We start from the raw sequence: 20888 nt of genomic DNA, 5'->3' as shown, positions 1-20888 counted from the left end.
AGTGTGGAAGGTTCTATTTCAAAAATAATATTTTTCTTATACTTAGCAATTTTAACAGTAGATTAGAGATCATTGGCATGCATGTCCTACTGGAGAATTTTTTTTTCACCCAGGAAAGCTTTTTTCCCCTTGCTTTCTACCCCAAGTGATAAATAACTGAAGTGTTAATAACATACTGTGTGTTCCTCTGTAGGTATATTCCCCTTTTTTGTCTACTATTTTTAAACCACGACTAAAAATAGTATTACTTTAGTTTCTTTAATTTTTTTGCTAGAATATCTAATGTTAATATCTTCATTGCCATTTATAGTAGCAGTTTATAGTGTTATATAACCAGTCTTGTGAAGCAACGAATTACCTTAATTTACTGTGAAATTTTTAAACCTATGTTTTTTACACTGTAGTTTTATTAGCTCTCTGGGAGTGAGCTACATGATGTTGTGCACTGAAAATTACCCAAATGTTCTGGCCTTCTCTTTCCTGGATGAGCTTCAGAAGGAATTCATTACTACTTATAACATGTCGAAGACCAACACTGCTGTCAGGCCATACTGTTTCATTGAATTTGGTAAGGGCTTGATTTTTTTCCCTTTTCATTATTCTGTCTCCAGCCAGTTATAAGCGATTTTTTATCTTCACTGGGGGGAAAAATAGGGGAGAGGGAAAACTCAGAAAATTCTGCTACCTTGCTTTTGATAAAATAATTTAACAAATGGTCTATAAATTATGACAACATCTTCATTTAGGTGCATATTAGAAAAAATTGAGTTTGAGCTGTGGAGGTGATTTTGATTATTGGCATAAAGTATTAATCCCCTAGGATAGTTTCTGAATGAGAAATTTATAAGCCAGAGATTCAGAATTTTGTGTTTGTGTGATAACCTTTTATAGTCTGCTTAATTTAGAACAGAGGTTGGCAAACATTTGCTGCAAAGGACCGTATAGTACTTATTTTAGGCTTTAAGCACCATATGGTCTCTGTCACAACTACTCAGCCCTGCCATTATAGCTGGAAAGCAGCCGTAGGCATTGTAGAAATGGATGAATGCAGTTATATTCTAATAAAACTTTATTTACAAAAATGGTCAGGAGGCTAGATTTGGCCTGTGGGCATTAGTTTTTTTGACTCCAGATGTACAAGGGAAAAAATAGTGAAACCAGGTTGCAAATTGTGAAAATAAAATTGGAATATTATTTAGGACAGCAGTCGCCAACCTCTTGGACCTCGAGGACCACCAGTGGTCTGCGGAACACCTGTTTGCGACTGCTGATTTAGGAGATATCTTGGAAGATATTAAGGAATTGTCTTTTATTTTATTAAATTTATTTTTTTAAATATGCATTCTAATGGTATAAGCAATAATTAAGAAAACAGGTTTATAAGAATATGCAATTTACACTGTATGTTCTTATGGAATTACAACTGATAAATACAGACTTACTATTTTATGAGATATGAATCCCTATAAAAATTAAGATTTTGGTTTAAAAATTAAAGCTGTTATTTTATTGTTTTGTTGTAGAAGTTCAAAGTAATTCGTTGAAGTGGATATAATATTAGAAATATTCTTAGTCAGATAGTGTTAAATCATTAGTTTACTTACAATTATTAATTCCTACAGTATAATTTCTAGAGTGAGCAACTGATAACTCCATGATATATTAACAATTAAACATAAATATTAGAACACTTCATGACAATTCAACAGTTTTGGATAACAAATTAAACAGTTTATCTGCAAAATTTACTACCCATAAACCTCACACTCTCAAATTATTTAATTAACAAATGACTGCAAGGAAATTTATTTTTTATTTTACATAGATAACTTCATTCAGAGGACCAAGCAGCGATATAATAATCCCAGGTCTCTTTCAACAAAGATAAATCTGTCTGACATGCAGACAGAAATCAAGCTGAGACCCCCTTATCAAATTTCCATGTGCGAACTGGGGTCAGCCAATGGAGTCACATCTGCATTTTCTATTGACTATAAAGGTGCTGGTAAGATTTCTTCTGGTGAGTGCTGGATCTCAATTATTTTATTTTAAAAACTGAGGAATTCTCAAAAATGAACTACTTTTATTTTAGTATTTTAAAGCAAGTACATGAGAGAATGTAGAAGTTCAAAGGAATCCTTCCTCAGTGTTTTATGTAGTAATCTACTAGATATGTGACTAAGCAGGAAAATACTTTTAAATAGCAATCTCAAAGGAACTGTTTGGTAGGGAAACATTTAAGAAGGCTTCTTTGTAAGCAAATGTTTCTGGAAGTGAATAGTTTATTTATAATACTAGTATATGTTTAGAGGCATGTAAAGTACTGTGCTTTATATCAAAATGGCTAGATATATTCAAGGCCAGGGTTTTTGACAGTCACAGAAAATGTGACCATCTACTCACACCTCCCCTCCCAAACAAAGACTTATAGTTGTGACAGTTTGAAAACTTCTGCTTAAAAATAGAAGCCTCATTATTTTATAAGGTAGCATATGCCATAGTTGAATTGCTTGTTTAAAAAAATTCTTCCTTATATTTGAGCTCAAGTGTGTTTGCTATAATGTTTATCTACTTGTCAAAGTTTTGTGACCTCTACCTCCCTCTCTTCAGCACTTCAGAATTTGAAGTCAGTAACTCTGTGTCCTTTCTATCCTGTTAATCTGGTCAACTTCATATAAAATATCCTCAATTCCCTTTGCCTTTTTGTCTATGAAATTTTGAAACCCTCCCTATCCTGGAAGCTTTTATTTGTTAGTATTCTTCAAATATGGCATTCAGGACTAAACACAATACTTCATATTTGGTTGAATACAAATTATGGGAGAAAGGGGGAAACAGATTTCATTAAAATAATCTAGCCAGTCGAGAAACAAGTAAACACACAAATAACAATAACAAGCCCTGGGGGAGAGGAGGTGGATGAAGACCCAGAGTTGTTACAGTATGTTATCTAAAATGTCCAACAGAAAGTTACAAGATATGCAGAGGGAAAGTATAATACATACACTGTGGGGTAGGGGGGAGGCAGGAGGGAAGCAGGCAATAGAAGCTGTCTATGACAGTGATTAGATGTCAGATTTAACAAAGACGTCAAATTAGTCATTATAATTATTTTCAAAGAACTAAATGAAACCATGATTTAAAAAGTAAGGAAGTGCCCTGTTTGGTGTGGCTCAGTTGGTTGGAGCATCCCATACACCGAAAGATTGCAGGTTTGATTCCTAGTTGGGGCATATGCGTAGGTTGCCGATTCCATCCTCAGTTGGCATGTGTATGAGGAGCAACTGATAGATGATTTTCTCTCACATCAGTGTTTCTCTCACTTTCTCTTCCTCTCCGAAATCAATAAAATCATATCCTAAAAAAACAAACAGGAAGATATGACATTGCATCTAGTAGATAATATAAACAGATAGAAATTATAAATGAAAAAGAACTAAATGGAAATTTTGGAATTGAAAAATACAACTAAAATGAAAAAGTGACTAGTAGGGTTCAATAGAAGATTTGAAATGGCAAAGAAAGAGTTAGTAAACTTGAAGAAAGACCAATAGAGGTTATGTAATCCAAAGAACAGGAGAAAAAAGAATGAAGAACAGAACCTAAGAAAAATATGGGATATTATTAAGCACACCAACATATGCATGATGGGAGAACCAGAAGAAGAGAAGAGAAAAAGAAGCAGAAGTATTTGAAGAAATAATGGCTGAAAAGTTCCCTAATTTACTAAAAAAAGTTCTTTTCTAGGAAGCTCATTTAACTCCAAATAGGATATATGCAAGACACCTATAAACAGTTGAAAATGTTGAAAGACAAAAATGAGAAAACCTTGAAAGCAGCAAGAGAAAAACAACTCGCCACTTACAAGAGAACCTCAAAAGATTAACAAGTGACTTCTCAACAGAAATAGTGGAGACCTAAAGATAGTGGGAGAACATGTTCAAAATACTCAAAGAGTGGGGAAAAACCTGTCAACCAAGAATCCTTTTGTTTCAAAACTGAAGGTGAAATAAAGACATTTGCAGATAAATAGAAGATGAGAGAATTTGTTGCTGGCAGACTCGCCTACAAGAAATACTAAAAGGAAGTACTTCAGGTTGAAAGCAAGTGACCCAGACAGTAATTAGAATTCACACACATACACACACACACATACACACAATCAAAGAGCAATGGCAAAGGTAATTATAAAAGATAGTAAATGTACATTTTTCTTTTTAAAAGCAATTGTATAAGACTAGAGGCCCGGTGCATGAAATTCGTGCACGGGGGTGTGTGTCCCTCAGCCCAGTCTGCACCCTCTCCAATCTGGGATCCTTCTCACAATCCAGGACTGCTGGCTCCCAACTGCTTGCCTGCCTGCCTTCCTGATTGCCCCTAACCACTTCTGCCTGCCAGCCTGATCACCCCCTAACCACTCCCCTGCCAGCCTGATTGATGCCTAACTGCTCCCCTGCCAGCCTGTTTGCCCCTAACTGCCCTCCTCTGCTGGCCTGATCACCCACAACTGGCCTCCCTTGCAGGCCTGGTCCCTCCCAACTGCCCTCCCCTGCTGGCCATCTTGTGGCAGCCATCTTGTGTCCACATGGGAGCAGCCATGTTGTGTGTTGGAGTGATGGTCAATTTGCATATTACTCTTTCATTAGATAGAATAGAGGCCTGGTGCATGGGTGGGGGCCAGCTGGTTTGCCCTGAAGGGTGTCCCGGATCAGGGTGGGGGTTCCCTTGGGGAGTGTAGTGGCCTGGGTGAGGGGCCTGTGGTGGTTTGCAGGCCAGCCATGCCCCCCGGCGACCCAAGCAGAGGCCCTGGTATCTGGGATTTATTTATCTTCTCTAATTGAAACTTTGTAGCCTTGAGTGGAGCCAAGCCTCCTGCTGCTCCATGGCTGCAGCCATTTTTATTGGGATTTATTTATCTTCTCTAATTGAAACTTTGTAGCCTTGAGTGGAGGCCAAGGAAGGCCAGGGCTTCAGAAGCTTGGCTTCCTCCATCACCAGGGGCAACTCAAGCCTCCTGCTCTCTCCAGCTCCATGGCTGCCGCCATTTTTGTTGGGATTTATTTATCTTTTATAATTGAAACTTTGTAGCCTTGAGCAGAGGCCAAGGCAGGCCAGGGCTGCGGAAAGCTTGGCTTCCTCCATTGCCAGGGAAACCCAAGCCTCCTGCTCGCTCCATGGCTGCAGCCATCTTGGTTGGGTTAATTTGCATACTTGCTCCTGATTGGCTGGTGGGCGTGGTTTCTGGGTGTAGCAGAGTGATGGTTAATTTGCATATTACTCTTTTATTAGATAGGATAATGTATATAATGTATTGTTGGGTCTAGGATATGTAGAAATGAAATATATTTTTTAATAATAGCACAAAGGTGGTGGATGGAAGTAAAGCTACATTGGGCAAAGAAAGTACTCCAGGTGGTCATTTGAATTCACAGGAACAGACATGGGAAAGAAAAGCAAATTAAACCTAAAGCAAGAATAAAGGAAATAATAAAGATTAGAGCAGAAATAGATGAAAATGAAATGGGAAATAGAAAAACATTGGAGAAAAATCAAACCAAAAAGCTGATTTTTTTGACTATAGGGTCTGGTTTAAGGATAGACATGTAGATCAACAGTAAAGAATGGAGAGTACAGAAACAAACCTTTGCATTATGGTCAATTCATTTTTTAACAAGGGTACCATGACAATAGCGAAAGACTAGCCTTTCAAGAAATCATACTGGGACAAGTGGATACTTATATATATAAGAATGAAGTTGGATTCCTACTTCACAAAGTATCTAAAAACTAACTCAAAATGGATCAAAGACCTAAATTTAACAGCTGAAACTATGAAACTCTTAGAAGAAAACAAAGATGTAAATCTTAGAGGAAATACAAAGGTGTAACTTTGTATTAGGCAATGATTTTTTAGATTTGACACCAAAAGCACAGTGAGAAAAGGAAAAATAGGTAAAGTGGAATTCATCAAAATTAAAAACCCTTGTTTTTCAAAAGATACTATCAAGAAATTGAAAATTGTGACAATCCACAGACATAGAAAATATTGGCAAATCATGTATCTTCTAAGGTACTTGTATCCAGAATATAGTACAACTCAACAATAAAAAGACAATTCAATTTTAAAAAATGGGAAAAAGATTTGAAAAGACATTTGTATAAAGAAAATGTGCAATTGGCTAATTAGCACTTGAAAAGGTACTCAGCATTATTAGTCATTAGTGAAATGCAAAACAATAAGGAGATACTACTTTATAATCATTAGGATGACTATAATAAAAATAAAACAGCCGAAACCGGTTTGGCTCAGTGGATAGAGCGTCGGCCTGCGGACTCAAGGGTCCCAGGTTCGATTCCGGTCAAGGGCACGTACCTTGGTTGCGGGCACATCCCTAGTGGGGGGTGTGCAAGAGGCAGCTGATTGATGTTTCTCTCTCATCGATGTTTCTAACTCTCTATCCCTCTCTCTTCCTCTCTGTAAAAAATCAATAAAGTATATATTTAAAAAATAAAAATAAAAATAAAACAGACAATAACAAGCATTAGTAAGGATGTGGAGAAATGAGAACCCTTATATATTGCTGGTGGTAGTGTAAAATAATTCACCTGCTTTGGAAAATAGTATGGAAGTTCCTCAAAAAGGTAAACATAGAGTTACATATGATCCAGAAATTCCCCTAGTACATAATCCAGAGAATTAAAAATTTATGTGTAAATAAAAATGTGTACATGAGTGTTCATAGCATTATTCATAGCAACTGAAAGTGGAAACAGTCCAAATGTCCATCCACTGATGAACGAATAAACAATAGTATATCTGTGCAATAGAATATTATTAAGCAACTAGTGGCCCGGTGCATGAAATTCGTGCATGGGGGGGGGTTCCCTCAGCCCGGCCTGCACCCTCTCCAATCTGGGACCCCTTGGGGGATGTCCAACTGCCGATTTAGGCCCGATCCCTGTGGGATCGGGCCTAAACCGGCAGTCGGATATCCCTCTTGCAATCTGGGACCTCTGGCTCCTAACTGCTCACCTGCCTGCCTGCTTGATTGCCCCTAACCACTCTGCCTGCCAGCCTGCTCACCCCCACCCTCCCCTGCTGGCTTGCTCGCCCCAAACTGCCCTCCCCTCCTGGCCTGATTGCCCCTAACCACCTCTGCCTCGGCCCCACCACTATGGCTTTGTCTGGAAGGACGTCTGGAAGGTTTCCTGGTCTAATTAGCATATTACCCTTTTATTAGTATAGATAAAAAAGGAACGAAGTATTGAGACATGGTACAATACTACGCTGCTGTAAAAAAAAGGAATTCTTACCATTTGCAACAGCATGGATGGAACTGGAGAGCACTGTGCTAAGTGAAATAAGCCAATCAGTGAAAGATAAATACCACATGATCTCATTTATGCATAATAAAGAACATTATAAACTGTTGAACAAAAATAGATAGAGGCAAAGAAGCATCGAACAGACTGTCAAACTACAGAGGGGAGGTAGGGGAGGGTCGGGGGGGGTGTAAGAGATCAACCGAAGGATTTGTATGCATGCATATAAGCACAACCAATAGACACAAGACACTGGGGAAAGGCAAGTATTGGGGAGTAGGGGAGACCAGGGGAGGTCAATGGGGGGGAAAAAAGGAGACATATGTACTACTATTTGTAATACCTTAAACAATAAATAAAAAACATCAACCTTGTGCTATGTGAAAGAAGCCAGATATAAAAGGACACATTTAAAATTTCATTTATACAAAGTGTCCAGAATAGGCATATCCAAAGATGTAGAAAATAGATTGGTGATTGATAGGAAGCTGGAGTGGTGGAGGGGAAATAGGCAATGACTATACTAATGGTTATGAGATTTCCTTGAGGGGTTATGAAAATGTGGAATTAGATCATTATGATGGTTCAAAACTGTGAATATACTGAAAGTTTCTGAATTATACACTTAAGGATGAATTATATGTGGATTAATTTTCAATCTTTAAAATCACTAATAAACAAGGGATTATTACTAGTACTTTGAAGACTTCTACTTAGAGCAGTGATGGAGTAGTTAATTCAGACCAATAATCCCACTAAATACATGTAGAAAAGCTGAGTGGAATATATATATTCTATAGAATGTATAGGTCTAATATATATTGTAGAAGTTAATCTAAAATAGAATCTTCCTAAAATCTTTGGAGATACAAGATAACTGATAACTAAGAATTACTGATAACTAAGATACTGAGGAAGATAGAGGCCCTGGGAGATGAGCCCAATGTTTGGAGTAACTTTTTCCTGTCAATTCTGGAGCGAACAGCTGACAGCCTCAAGACTAGGAGACTGGGATTAGAGCAGACAGAGCCCACCAAGGTGGTGAATCTCATGAGCAACCTCTCCCCCCGGCTCCCAACTTTGGTTTAGCTGGATGTCTATACTTTAGGAATGTGGGTACACGGGAATATGCAGCAGACAGGCTTTTGTCGGGACTGCCCTTAGTTTTGAGTCATACTGGTCTCTAAAATTGGATTGAGCTGTTCTCCAAAGATCCTGGCAGAAGCAAATAGTTCTCCTGGAAAAAGTAGTCTCATAAGCTTCAAATTATAGTTACAACAAGATTTTGAAAATAGAATCTTTGGCAAACAATCATAAATAACCAGGCATGCGAAGAGATTAAACTGCAGGAACACAAACCATCAGAATTAATCTTTCTTTCCCCCTCTCTCTTTCCTTCCTTTTCTCCTCTCTCATTAAAACCATGGAAGCCAGAGGACAACTTAATCATATCCTCTAAAGGATAAAAGAAATAACTGCAAATGTAGAATTCTGTGCTTAACAAAAATATCCTGAAAGAATGAATTGGCAAGATTAGATATCCTTGTGTTGTTCCTGATTCTGATCTTAGCAGGGAAAGCATTCAGTATTCCACAGTTAACTATGATGTTAACTTAGGGTTTATATAGATGCTTTTTTGAGAAAATGCCCTTATATTCCTAGATTGATGAGCAGTTTTTATCAGGAATTTAAGTTATATTCTGCCAAATGCTTTGTCTACCCTTATTGAGATGATTATATGATTTTTCTTTTTAAAAGCTATATGTGGTGAATTACTTTGCTTTTCAAATATTAAACCAACCTAGCACTTCTGTGATAAAACCCACTTGGTCCTGATGCATTATCCTTTTTATATATTGTGAGACCCAATTTCTACTAAAATTTTGTTAAGATATTTTGTATCTGTGTTTATGAAGGAATTGATTTGTAGTTTTCCTTTTTTCTAATGTTTTTGACTAGTTTTACTCTCAGGATAAGGCTGGCCTCATAGAATAAATTGGGACGTATTACCTCTTTTTCAATGTTTGGGAATGTTTCTGTAGAATTTTTATTTCTCCATTTTTTTACTTGATATGCTTTTATTGATTTTTTGAGAGAAAGGAATAGGGAGAGAGAAAAAGAAACATTGATGAGAGAGAGAAACATCAATTGGTTGCCTCCCACACGCGCCCATCTGTGGATCAAACCCACAACCTAGGGATGTGCCCTGACTGGGAATTGAACCCACAACCCCTTGGTGTACAGGACAATGCTCCAAACCAACTGAGCCACCTGGCCAGGTTATTTCTAGTACAGTGAAGACTGTCAAGCCTCTAGTTTTCTTTGTGGAAGGTTTTTTTTTGTGTTGTTGTTTTTAACTACATATCAGTTTCTTTGAGGAAGTAGGGTTATTCAAGTTACCTGTTTCTTCATGAGTGAGTTTTAGTAGTTTGTTTCTTTTAAGGAATCTAAGGAATTTTCCCATTCATTAGCATAAAGTTAATATTCTCCTATCCCTTTAATATTTGTATAATAATTGTGATGTTACCATTCTCATTTTTTATACTGATAATTTTTGTCTTTTGCATTTTCCTTCTGATCAGTCTTATTGGAATTTATAATTTTTATTGATTTTCTTAAAGAACCAGCTTTTCCTTTCACTGATCTTTTTATTGTGTGTGTGTTTTTTTTTCTATTTCATTGATTTATGTTCTGATCTTTATTGATTCCTATGGTCTGCTTACTTAGGGTTTAATTTGCTCTTCTTTTTATAGATTTTTGAGGTCATTTATTTGAGAACTTCGTTTCTAGTCCAGACAGTTAGTACTATTTATCTCCCTTTCAATACTGCTTTAGCCCCTAGCCAGTTTGCTCAGTGGGTAGAACATCGGCCTGAGAACTGAAGGGTCCTGGGTTCGATTCCAGTCAAGGGCACGTACTTCTGTTGTTGGCTCGGTCCTAGCCCTAGTCAGGGCCCATTTGGGAGGAAAACAATTGATGTGTCTCTCTCACATCGATCTTTCTCTTTCTTTGTCTCCCTCTCCCCCTTCCACTCTCTCTAAAAATCAATGGAAAAATATCCTCGGGTGAGGATTAACAAAATAAAAAATTAAATATTGGTTTAGCTACATTTCATAAGTTTTAGTATATTGTATTTTCACTTTCATTTTGTTCAAAATGATTTTAAATTTTACTTTTGATATCTTTTGTGATCCATGGGTTATTTAGAATTGTGTTACTTTAAAAAATGTCTACCTTTATTTTATTTTAATAGTTTTAAATATGTAGAGGTTTTCCAAATATCTTTCTGTTATTGTTTTCTAGTTTAATTCCATTGTGGCCAGATACTAACTTATGTATAATTTTAATTATTTTACATTTATTGAGATTTGTTTTATTCCCCCAGAACATGATCTATCCTTAGTCATTTTCTGTGTTCATTTGAAAAGAACATGTATTCTGTTGTTGGGTGGAGTGCTCTATAAATGTCATTTAGATCAAGTTGGTTGATATTCTTTGAGTCTTTTATATCCTTGACGATTTTTTTGTTTACTTCTATCAATTATTGAGAAAGGGGTGTTGAAATCTCTGACTATATTTGTGAATGCACATCTTTCTCCTGTTAGGTCTCTAATGTTTAATGTATTTTAAAGTTTGTTATTAAGTGGTGCACAAATATTTAGGATTGCTTTGTTCTCTTAGTTCAGGATAATTATAATGCCTAGTTCATTGAGTTCTTGGAAGGATGAAATGAGATTGTATGTATAAAGTGCTTGGTGCCTGACACTCTGAGAGCAGCCACTGTTACCAACAGCAGTAACAGCAGCAGATGCTCTTATTATTTGCTTCTCTCATTTCCATCTCTATGTTCATGTTCTTTTCTCCTCATGGAATGCAGTTCTTCTCATTTGTACCTGTCTAAATTTTATCTATCTTCAGAGATCTTCACTAGTTCTCTAACCACTTTTGTGTCACCACCACCTTCCCCCTAATTATCTTTCCTCTTCATAATTATTTAACCCTTTTAGTTGAGAATTCTTATTATTTTTCATATGCTTATCTGTCCACTTCCCTTTAAAACATGAGAAGTGCTGTGAGGGCAGATTGTAGATTCATTCTCAGACCTTCTAACACACAGCAACTTATGCAGAATTGTGCCAAAAAGTGCTGAATAAATACGTTAATTCAGTATAACCAATAGCCCTTTGGTTCCAAGGGACTATTACCTCTTTTTTTAAAAAAAAGTTTTTATTGATTTTTAGAGAGAGAGGAAGGGGGAGGGATAGAGAGATAGAAACATCGATGAGAGAGAAACATCATCAATTGGCTGTGTCCTGCACGCCTCCTACTGGAGATTGAGCCCACAGCCCTGGCATGTGTCCTGACTGGGAATCCAACCAGGGACCCCTTGGGTCATGGGTCAGTGCTCAACTGCTGAGCCACACCAGCCCTTACTTCTTTAGGAACTTCTGTAAACTCTATTAATCCTTGTTATATTTTGAGAAAACAATAATTTTGTCATGATAAAGCACTATTGGGCCAATATGGGAAGTAGGGTTGATGAAAGAAAGGGCATCGTAGCAGAAGACAATATTAGCAAAAACAAACCAGAACAAAAACTGACCGAGTCACAATGCTTTGCATTCAGCAATTTTTTTTCATGTTGTCTCTCATTTGTTATTGTTTCAAATCCACTCTATTCCTCATGATGACTATCATGGTGCCAAATTGAACTGTGAAGTAAACATTTGTGAATAATAATGCATCTAAACTCTGTTTACTGAAACAACCAAAAAAAATCATAAAAATATAATACATTAAAATGTGATTAAATAGCTCATTCAGTTTGTTAAAACTGAGAAATTATCCCTAAGAAGTGTCACCCTCATATTGTATGCAGATGGAGTTTTCTCTGGATAACCATTCCCACTCCTCTAGGGAACGGGTTAGGGTGTGAGGGAATCTCTGCTTGAGAATTTCTTTCCCACAGTGATTTGGCACAGCTCCAGCCTGTCTCTCAGCATAATGCATGCCTTGTCCTTGCTAAAGGAGGTTTGTCATTTGCTTTCATGCCTTTAAAAATATTTCTGGTCACTTTGAAAAAATTAATTTATAAATAGTATACTACCATTATATAGAGTGCTCCAAGGCCAGAGGCAAGTGTTAGAAACTTAAAAAATACTTAATTTATATAGCTATTTGTTTCTTAAATAAATATTGATTAACACATTAAAATGATAATACTTTCCAATTCAATAATGGCCATGCCTTACTTGACCATAAAAAGCTGAGGTGTTTTTTTTTTTTTTATTTATAATACAGAATATTATTTGTTTTTTTTTAAATAAGGTAAACTTATTTTTTATACTTCAGAAGTGTGATTTATATCATCTAGTCAGTTATCAGGTGGCTTTATGCTTGAGAACCATATTGAGGATTTCCTTTTTTTATTAGAGGCCAGTTCTCCCTTATTACTGAGGGGGGTCATGGGGAGGGATGGGAGAGAGATGCAAAACATGACTAATTGGTAGATGGTAGGCCAGTTGGATAGATTTTTAAATAGTGAGAATTTTTTCTCTACTGATAAAACTTGGTATCAGTACTTTACAAAGGCATTTAATTTTTTTGTTTTCATATCAAAATCTCAAGGAAATTGATTGAGAGACCAAGCTTGGGTACAGAAAAAATTTAAGAAAATGTTATCCCATATTAGCATTTTCTGCTGCACTTGAGGAATAAATACTTCCTTGTGATATGTGGGTTTGTGTTTTTATGAACTGTTTAGGGAAGCTTTTCTACTGAAATGGCTGAATATAAGTTGCAAAGATTTAAGCCCTTCCTTATATCAATGTTCCACCTCATTAACTTCTTTGTTAGGGCTTTTACACTTCAGTGATTTAAATAAAATGATCTAAATGTAGTTCCGTTGTCTTCTCTTTCCATCTGTCTCCTATTTGAGGTCTATATGATTTTGTATTTAGTTTTGCATTTTCATTTAGACTCTATAGTTAATTCTGTTAAGCGCAAGATGATGACAAATGGGGAAGCTATTGTATAACAAAATGTTTCACACTGCTGAAGCCCTGACAGATAAGGAAATGTGTTTATAAAGATAAACTAGTCACTTCTTCAACTGGTGTTCTAGCATTTGTATCTTCAAGTGGTCTTCAGAGACCAGGAACTTCATAGCTGTTAGACTCCATTTTATTGTGGAGTTCAGATTGGTGGTTGCAGTTGACCGTGAACAACATGAGGTGCCAGCCCCTGTGCAGTCAAAAATCTGTGTATAACTTTTGACTCCGCCGGAACTTAACTACTAATAGTCTGCTGTTGACTGAAAACCTTACCGATAACATAAACAGTCGATTAACACATATTTTGTATGTTTTCTGTATTCTTACAATAAAGTAAGTTACAGAAAAAAATGTTATTGAGCAAATCAGAAGGAAGAGAAAATACATTTGAAGTACTGTATTATTTATTGCAAAAGAATTCATGTGTAAGTGGACCCACACAGTTCAAATTCGTGTTGTGCAAGGATCAACAATATAGCGGAGCATTCCTCTGGTATTTATAGCCCTGGAACCCAAATAAGGGAGAGCTTTACTTAAAAGCAAGCTAGGTTTGTCCTTTAAAATGTTTCCTAGAATTTTCAGGAAAAGTATAAATTATGCAATGAATTTCTAAGTAAAATCTCCTTTGCAAATCTTTGCAACTGCTTGCGAATGGTAGACATATTTAGGCAGTAAGGTTTTTTCCTACCTGATTTACTGCCAGATGTGAGCACTCCTTAGCAATATATATCCCAAATGCACGTGAGATGTCTTCATTAAAAAGTAGAGGAAAATAAGTTAATTTAACTTGAGTTCACGGGAATGAAGCTGTCACGTTGTTAGATATTTTTTTTTAAATAGTTAATTACTAAGATATAGCATTAGATACTTTAATGAAGATTAATCTATATTTGACAATGCAAATTGAGCAATGAATCTCATTTTACATAAGTTTAGGTATTGACATGAGATATTGATGTTCATTTCTGACCATTTCTTTTCTTTTCCAGCTCACCAGCGATTGGAACCAGCAACTCTGTCAGGGATTGTGGCATTTATCCTTAGTCTTTTATGTGGAGCTCTGAATTTAATTCGAGGCTTTCATGCCATAGAAAGTCTTCTGCAGGTACAGTGCTATTTTTGCAATGTCATGTACTCTGTCTATTGATTCTGCTTGTTACAGAATTGCTTCAAGTTGATTTGAGTATTAGTACAACTTACAACGTATGCTCAGATTTTATATTCTTTATACTTGCCTTATTCTCCCCTTTCTCTAAAACACTAATTTAAAAAAACAAACCACTGATTTCTAATTGACTGCTTTGTCTCAATTAGCACATATTTATTATCTACTCTGTAGGAGGCACTATTTATTGGTACTCTGGGGACATTAAGATATGTGTGACATGGGCCTAGAGTTGAATTAGGAAGACAAAGAAGACCACAAATAATTGCCAAGTGCCTAGTACACAGAGAGCAGAAGAGGGGAGTGGTCAGTATGAGTCGGGATAGGAGAAGGAGGCTTTGTGGAGGAAGGGTGAGCTGGACATGGAAGGATCTGTGTAGACAGACAGGAGCAGAAGAAAGGACATTCATGGGCAGGTTTTTGGCCTATCCTCTGTGTATTCCTACTTAGTTATCTGCTCTTATCCCTTTTTTCTTGGTGCCTACCTGTGACACCACTAATTTTTTCAGATATTGCCAATGATTTTGTTTTCTAGTAGAGTTTCTTTCAGAGAATGTGGCTATCAGAGTATATTATTTTTTCTCTTACTCTTTTTGTAAACTTTTTGAAACCTTTCTTAACGTTTAGCACATTTCAGAACATACAGCTTTCCTTTTCCTTGTTAATATCACTTTCTCTGAAGACTTTTTGACACTCCTGCATTGTAAATTAGTTCTCTTTTGCCAGGTGAGGGAGGGTCAGCATTAAGCCCATAAAAACGCACTCAAAAAACTTTATATTCTGTTTTAAAAATTGTTATTAGTTTGGGAGCACTCAGAGAGTACCACGCTGAGGACCCTCTGAATGTCCTCAGCTGTATGAAGCCAATAGTAGAGGACATCACAGGTTCCAGGTGGCTGAGCTGCCCTCGGGTGAGGTGTGGGGAGCATCTCATGATTTCCCAGTTTCACTTCCAAACACCGTGAACCTGCAGGTAAAGCCTTTTCCATTTAGGCACAGGACTGCTGAATATTGTCTCTTGATGTCCCTGCCCTTGTTCCCTAGCCAGGTCAGCTGTATTCCAGTAGGAGTTCAATTTGGAGACACTTAGTCAACCTGCCAAGAGGAAACAAGGGCAGTTTGAAGACTGCTGACTGAAAAAGCTAATAAATAAGATACTCTCTCTCTCTCTCTCTCTTTTTTTTTATCTTGATGTAGTGAAAAGGAAAGTAGTGTAAGTGTGTGAAGAGTTGATTTTTGTTTGTGGAAGAAAGAGAGAGAGCATTGGCCCCAGCTCAGCTACTGATTAACTCTATGACCTTGAATAGCTCACCTTACTTTCTGGTCCTCAGTTTCATTGCTCATCAAATGAAAAAAAAAGGGGGGATTTGATGAGTATTTCTTAAAGTATGGTTCACACTTACCAATAGTTAAACAGTAGATGACTGTAGCTGATAGAGGGGCAAACATTTTTAAAAAATATATTTTCATTGATTTCTCAGAGAGGGAGAGAGAGAGAAACATCAATGATGAGACAGAATCACTGATAGTGTGCCTCCTGCACGCCCTGCCCCCCCCCCTCTCACCCCCCCCCATTGGAGATCGAGCCTGCAATCCAGGCATATGTCCTGACTGGGAATCGAACCATGACCTCCTGGTTCATAGGTTGACACTCATCTACTGAGCCACGCCGGCTGGGCCAAACATTTTTAATTTTAAGAATTACGTATTTAATGCAAAATGGATCACAGACCTAAATGTAAAACACAGAACTTAAAAGTTATCTATACTAATAAAAGGGTAATATGCTAATTAGACCAGATAGACTGGATGTCTTTTGGATGTCCTTCCGGACAAATCCACAGTGGTGGGGGGAGAGGCAGAGGTAGTTAGGGGCAATCAGGCCAGCAGGGGAGAGTGGTTAGGGGTGATCAGGCCGGCAAGGGAGCAGTTAAGGGCATCAGGCAGGCAGGCAGAGTGGTTAGGGGCAATCAGGCAGGCAGGCAGGTGAGTGGTTAGGAGCCAGCGGTCCCGGATTGTGAGAGGGATGTCCGACTGCTGGTTTAGGCCCGCCAGCAGTGGGACATCCCCCAAGGGGTCCTGGTTTGGAGAGGGTGCAGGCCAGGCTGAGGGGACCCGCCCCCGGAACAAATTTCATGCACCGGGCCTCTAGTAAAATATAATACAAAACCTAGGCAACCTTGCCCTAGCCAGTTTCGCTCAGTAGATAGATCATCGGCCTGCGGGCCAAAGGGTCCCGGGTTTGATTCTGGTCAAGGGCACATACCAAGGCTCCTCCCCAGCCTGGCCTGGTCAGGGCTCATGAAGGAGTTAACCAATCAATGTGTTTCTCTCACATTGTTTCTCTCTGTCTTTCCCTCTCTCTTCCACTCTCCTTAAAAATCAGTGGAAAAATATCCTTGGGTGAGGATTAACAACAACAAAAAAGAAACCCTAGGTAACCTTGAGTTTGGTGATGAATTTTTAGATACAACACCAAAAGCATAATCTTATGAAAGAAAAATTGGTAAGTTAGACTTAATGGAAAAACTTCTGCTCTATGAAGGACATGAAGAGAATGAAGAGATAAGCCACAGACTAGGAGAAAATATTTGCAGAACACATTTGACAAAGGTCTTGTTACCAAAACATACAAAGAGCTCTTAAAACTCAAGAAAGCAAACCAATTAAAAAATGGGCACAAGAACTAAACAGGCATCTCACCAAAGTATATGGAAAGATGCTCACATCATATGTCATTAGGAATTTCAATTTAAAACATTAAGATATCACTAAACATCTATTAGAATAGCAAAATCCAAAAAAAGACACTTGACGATACCAAGTGCTGATGAGGATATAGAACAACAGGAACTCTTCTTTGCAGATGGGAATGCAAAAGGTACAGTCACTTTGAAAGACAGTTTGGCTTAAACATAGCCTTACCATATGATCCAACAGTCAATTGCTCCTCAGTATATTTGGCCAAATGAGTAGAAAACTTAACGTTCACACAAAAACCTGCACATGAATGGTTATCTCAGCTTTATTCATAATTTCTAAAAACTAGAAGCAACTAAGAAATCCTTCACAAGGTGAATGGATAAACTGACAATCTGTACAATGGACTATTATTCAGTAATGAAAAGAAATGAGCTATCAAGTCACAAAAAAGACATGGCTAAACCTTAAATTTACTAGTATATTGCTTAATGAAAGAAGCCAGTCTGAAAAACTATACTACTAGAGGCCTGGTGCATGAAATTCATGTGCAGGTACGGTTCCTAGGCCTGGCCTGTGATCAGGGCCATCTTCCCCTGCTGCCCACAGCCGGCACCACCCCCCACCTACAACCACCCCCCAGTTCCCCGTTCGCCATTGGGTGATCGGTGTCTGACGGTCAGGGGGAAGGGACCGAGAGATTGGCTGTTCCCGCTCACTCCCCGGCCCCGCCCCTGCTGCAGTTCACCCTCTGTGTGTGGGGCGACCGGCACTCCCCACCGCCCGCATCTGCCACCACCCACCCCTGGTTCCCTGTTCACTATCAGGTGATCAGAGCCTGCCGGCTGGGGAAAGGACCAAAAGGTGGTCAGTGCGCCTCATAGTGACTGGTCCAGCGGTCATTCTGGTCGTTCTGCCATTAAGGTTAATTTGCATATTACCCTTTTATTATATAGGATAGAGGCCTAGCGCATAAGTGGGGGCCGGCTGGCCTGCCCTGATGGGGGCCCTGGATCAAGGTGGGGGTCCCCGCTGGGGGGCGGGGATGGCCAGGGCAAGGGGTCATGGGCAGTTTGCAGGCCAGCCCCATCCCCGACCAGGGTGTGTGGGGGGGGTCCTTGCTTGGGGGGCTGGGCCGGCCAGGGTGTGGGGCCGCGGAGGGTTTGCAGGCCAGCCATGCCCTCTATCGGGGTGGGGGTTCCCACTGGGGGATGGGCCGGCCAGGGTGAGGGGCCACAGGCAGTTTGGAGGCTGGCCACACCCCCAATTGGGATGGGGGTTTCCACTGGGGGGGCGGGGCCGGCTAGGTCGAGGGGCCACTGGCGGTTTGCAGGCTGGCCATGCCCCCGATCGGGGCAGAGGGTCCCCCCCGGGGGTGGGGCCAGCCTGAGCAAGGGGCCGCAGTCGTTATGGTCTCTTGTCGTTCTGCCATTTCGGTCGCTGGGCTTTTATTATATTGGATATGTTCTAACTATGTGTGACATTTTGGAAGAGGCAAACCTCTAGAGACAGTAAGTAAAAAGATTAGTGGTTGCCAGGGCTTTGGAAGGAGGGAGAACGGTTGAATAATTGGAGCATGGGATTTTTAGGGCAGTAAAACTATTCTGTACGTTACTTAGTGGTGGTTAAGTCGTTACACATTTCTCAAAACCCATAGAATGTACTACACATAGAGTGGACCCTAACATAAACTATGGACTTTAGTTAATAATAATGTCACTGTTGGCTCATCAATTGTAGCAACCAGACCACATTAATGCAAGGTGTTGATAACAGAGGAAACTGAGCAGGGGAAAGAGCAGATATATCAGCACTCTATTGCTTAAGTTTCTAAAACTGCTCTAAAGACAAAAGTGTATTAATTTACCCCCCGCCCCTCCACACACACACACATACCACCATTAAAACAAAGACTGGAAAAGGGGGAGCATTCTCCAGGCGGTGATGTTTCCTTTGATGTGGCTCTGCTTAGCAAGTGAAGTATATACATACAGTCTATTGCACTGAGCCAGCTCCTGGAAAACAGTGGATCAGGCTTTCTCTTTTCATGCAGGGGCTGAGCTTCCCATTCACACAGGCCAGGTGGGACCTCAGAGCCCCAGTCAGAGTGGAGCACAGGTTCAGGAATCTGATTCATGTTTCAAGGTCAGATGTACAATTTTGTGTCCTCTGAGAACAGTAATCATTTTGAGAAAGCCAGTGAGAGACAGACCAGGTTCTCTGACCTTGCACCTCTCAGTCCCCAACTACTACCACCAAAGGTGGCCTAAGAAAATAACAATATATTTAATGTACATTAATTTACATAAAGAAACTCTGGAAAGATAAGAAACTAATAGATGTGATGGGAACTGGACAAATGGGAAGCAGAGTGTAAATGAGAATCTTCACAATATATACCTTCTTATATGTTATTTTTATTTTTTAACCATGTGAATATATTATTCAGATTTTAAATAATAAACATAAATATTTATTAGCACTTGTTATATAAGCAGGAAAAAAGACAACTTTTGTTAAGCAAACTTAATGGGTAGATTTTCAAGTAATGAAAGTTTTAGGCAGAGTAAAGGTAAACATTTTTGTGAGGGATAAGGAGATCCTAAGCATTTTTTCCATTTTTGTAGTTTCCTGACTCTGTCTTAGAATATACAGTTTCCCTAGAAGTTTCAAGGTTTTTTGTTTCAAACAGTTTCTTAAAGTTATGGTGGTGGTGTGTGAAATAAGCATGAGGTAAATTATAGTTAGGGACAAGGTAAGAGTGGCCTTTTTTTATTAGTAGATCATTTATAATTTGGGGACTCTCTGGATGCTTGTACCTTTGAAGGTGTGTCTTTTTGATGTTTGATACAGAATTCTTTCTTTTTCACTGTTTTCCTAGACTAAATTTGCTCCAACAATATTTCTTTCTCTTGATCCGGGGACTGTAAATTTGTCCATATGGGATTTTTAGCTACCAGTAAACTAGGGACGCCAGGTTGTGTTGTTCCCTTAGCATTGTTTCTAGATCTTTGTCCTGCCATAACCCACCTAATATATTCCAAATATACTCATCAGCAGTTGAGGTTCCTAAAACAGGCAAAGGATTTTGTTGGGGATCATATTTTTACATCTAGCTGACAATATATAATGTATTTTCTGAGCGTGAGCAATATATCACTGTTAATTTAAAGTTTACTTCTTTAAGGCCATGAATTCTAAATACTCTTTTGAATGTGCTAAAAATAATTGCCACATTTATCTTCTAGTATGTAACTTGGTGCCTGAGACACATTCAAATTTGAGAACCCACATGAATTATCATTCGTGTATATTGTTAATGTTGTTTGAAAATTCAGCACAGGTTTGTTTCTTCTAGATTAAAATCAACCTCTTAGGGTAACAACTAGGGATTTATTAAAGTACATAGCACTGAAGTTTTTTCTTTGGTATCTAAGTCCAGACTGGGGAAGTTTAGGATGAGCACATTTTTCTTTTAAGTTGGTAAATTTGATTTGGTGTTCACAGTAATGTGTAAATTAGATTATTTTCACTCATTTGCTAACTTTGTTCTGAGTTTAGAGATGTTAATAAGTTTTTTTGTGAATTAGCACTTCATTCATGCATAATAAGCTTTTATCACATTGGGTTTATATTACCTGTGCTCC

At 38.4% G+C, this 20888-nt stretch overlaps 1 protein-coding gene across 3 annotated transcripts in view; it reads left to right on the top strand.

Moving 5' to 3' along the window:
• The window catches only part of SEC22A (SEC22 homolog A, vesicle trafficking protein), a 51011-nt gene that overhangs the window by 13854 nt on the left and 16269 nt on the right, over positions 1-20888 (top strand). For all 3 annotated transcript variants that reach the window (XM_008155519.3, XM_028131156.2, XM_054713916.1), the window contains exons 3-5: positions 405-568; positions 1826-2020; positions 14366-14481. In XM_008155519.3, the coding sequence (XP_008153741.1) occupies positions 405-568; positions 1826-2020; positions 14366-14481 (475 nt within the window). The remainder of the gene's footprint in view (positions 1-404; positions 569-1825; positions 2021-14365; positions 14482-20888) is intronic.

The sequence above is a fragment of the Eptesicus fuscus genome, chromosome 3 (genome assembly GCF_027574615.1).
Source record: "Eptesicus fuscus isolate TK198812 chromosome 3, DD_ASM_mEF_20220401, whole genome shotgun sequence".
NCBI lineage: Eukaryota > Metazoa > Chordata > Mammalia > Chiroptera > Vespertilionidae > Eptesicus > Eptesicus fuscus.
The sequence above is the reverse complement of the archived record's forward strand: the minus strand, read 5'-3'. Positions and strand labels throughout refer to the sequence as shown.